We start from the raw sequence: 2,826 nt of genomic DNA, 5'->3' as shown, positions 1-2,826 counted from the left end.
CTTATATTAACTTTTCAATAAATATATTTAAAAACACTGGTTTATTTACCTAAATTTTTCTCAGAAATTTGCGGGTCTTACATTGAGCACCAAAGACTAGACGGGATGATGCAACAGATTGAGATTCCATAGTAGAAATAAGAAAGTATTGCCATGGATTTCATGGTAGGATTACCGAAGACTCACAAGAACCATAATGTAATTTGGGTTATTGTGGATAGACTCACCAAGTCTGCCCACTTTCTGCCTATTCAGATTAGTCAAACTCTTGAGAGCCTGACTGACTTGTACGTCAAGGAGATAGTTCATTTGCATGGAGTATTGGGTACTAAGTTCATTATCGCTTTTTACGCTCAAATTGATGGTCAATCAAAGTGGACGATACAAACCTTAGAAGACATGTTGCGAGCTTGTATGCTTGACTAGAAAGGTAACTAGGATATACACTTGGTTATGGAAGAGTTTGCATACAACAACAATTATCATGCGAGCATTAGGATGACTCTGTATGAGGTTTTATACGAGAGGCCTTATCTCTCACCAACTTTTTGGGATGATGTTGGCAAGAGATTGATCAAATCATCGATGGTACTATAACACTACACTCAATAGGTACAGATGATTCGAGAGAGGCTGCATACAACTCAGAGTTGACAAAAGAGCTATGTGGATCATAGGCATAGGGAACTCACTTTTGAAGTTGGAGATATGATCTTTATGAGAGTATCTCCTACCAAGAGCATGTTCCAGTTTGAGAAGAAAGAAAAGTTGAATCCAAGATTCGTTGGACTGTTCGAAATACTGGAGCGAATCAGTGAGACAACATATCGTGTGGCACTACCGCCACAATATGGTCAGATTCCTAATGTCTACCACATATCTATGTTGCGGAAGTGCCTTCATAATCCTTCATACGTCATCAAGTATGAAGATATGGAAGTTCAGGAGAACTTGACTGTCGAGGAAAATCCATTAGAAGTTGTAGATCATAGAGACCAAGTGTTGCGATTGAAGACCATTCCTCTGGTCAATGTACGTTGGCAGCACCATGGGATCGAGGAATGCACCTGGGAACCAGAGGCGAACATGAGAGACAAATACCTGAGCTTATTTGGTTAGTCCTTATGATGAAATTTCGAGAACAAAATCCTTTTTAAGGAGGTTAGGATGTAAGACCCACAATTTTTTTGGATTTATAAAAATTAAATTATTGAATAAAAGCCTTATTTTTCATTTAAGTAGAAATTTACGTGCATGTTAATTCATGGTGAAATTATTATTTTAGTTTTTTTATGATACAATTAACCTTAGAAATTAACTGGTAAGTGTTTTCGCATGCTGATTGAAAATAATTAATCTTTGCATAAGATCTTAAATTTCCTATATGTTATGATTTGTTGTGAGAATTAAAGATTATTACAAAATTTATTTGATAGTGAAAATAAAAATTTTATTGGGAAATAAATTAGCTAAGTTACCGTATTGCAAGTTTGGAGCGGATCCGGTTAGCTGGATCTAAATAGGGATCCAATGGGGAACCTAATAAGAGATTAGACTATTATTATTGAAGTTCAAAATATAACCAAGTTGTATTTATCAAATATATATTAGAAAAAAATTATTTGGGCATTTTTCCATTTAACATTTTTGGCTTTTGGCAATTTTTAGAGTTAGCTGTTTGGGCTGATCCAACCGTATAGTGGGTCGAGCCCCAACCCATTTTGAGGGTTCTTATGGTTGTTATGGATTGCAAAGATGTGTCATCCTTACATGATAGGAACCTCCATCACCCTATTGGTTCTTTTTGAATTTTTGTAAGAGTTGTAGAAGGAGGGAAGAGTCATACACATTTTCATGTATGAGTCATGCATAGAGTTTGCTTGGGAGAGAGGATTTTCCCTTTCTGTGATAGAGCTGCATGCATGAGGTAGGAGTGTACCTTTGTGCAGGGTTTGATTGGGCTTAGTCCTTCATCTCTCCATAAAGTCTCTCCACCATCCATCTTAAGCTCAAAAGCCTCTTTTTAGGCATTAGTGAATGGGGGGGGGGTACTCTCATTCACGTTTTGGCTGAGAGAGAGAGAGAGAGAGGGCTGGACACACACTCTCCACTCCTCTCTTCTTTGTTCTTTCAACACCTTCTCCTCATCTACATTTTTTTAGAGCTTCACCCAACCGAGAATCATGGAGAGTGACGTGCTTACAAACTCCTCTCTACATGAGAAGAAGAAGGGACTCTACTTGACCAAGCTTGACATTTTTGTTGTGTTTTTTGAAGAAACCTAAGGTAATGATCAAATACTATTGTTCATGGATTTTTCAAGACTAAAGAAGGCATTCTCCAAGCATATAGATGGCGCAAATGCTTGGATGATATTCCAAACTGCATATTTACAAAATCGTGTAGTATTAGTTATATTCCCAGCAAGTTTATGGTGTTCGTTTATTTTCCAGAAAGGTGCTGTACTTGGCCATTTCAAGTGAGATTAGTGGTGTGTTGAGTGTCTTTTCTTTGTTGCAACATCTTAGTTTTATTTCCAGTATCTGAACTGGTTAGCCTTGAGCTTCATTTTTTTTTATTTCAGCATCCGTGTATTTTTTCTAGCTTATGAACTGATAATAAGAGGTACGAAATAAATAAATTAGATTTCAAAAAAAATTAAAATGACTAAATTGTCCTGTCGACCCTAGTGAAAATCGCACTCAAAACTAATTTTAGTAGAAATGATATTTCTGAGAAGAAAATTTAAATAATTATGACAAATTAACATTTGAAAGAATTTCACATGAATTTGAAATAATTTGGTTTACATGTAGTGTCATTCCA

General features: G+C 36.1%; 1 protein-coding gene across 1 annotated transcript; it reads left to right on the top strand.

Annotated features, from left to right (window-relative positions):
- The first annotated feature begins 708 nt into the window (after positions 1 to 708).
- On the top strand, positions 709 to 1,119 carry LOC149828537 (uncharacterized). Its single transcript, XM_090017075.1, has one exon. The coding sequence runs from the start codon at positions 709 to 711 to the stop codon at positions 1,117 to 1,119; it is 411 nt and encodes a 136-aa protein (XP_089873201.1).
- The last annotated feature ends 1,707 nt before the right edge of the window (positions 1,120 to 2,826 follow it).

This window comes from Nuphar pumila, chromosome 9 (genome assembly GCF_984573655.1).
Source record: "Nuphar pumila chromosome 9, dmNupPumi1.hap1.1, whole genome shotgun sequence".
Classification (NCBI taxonomy): Eukaryota; Viridiplantae; Streptophyta; class Magnoliopsida; order Nymphaeales; family Nymphaeaceae; genus Nuphar; species Nuphar pumila.
Note: the sequence above shows the minus strand (reverse complement) of the source record. Positions and strands in the feature narration are given on the sequence as shown.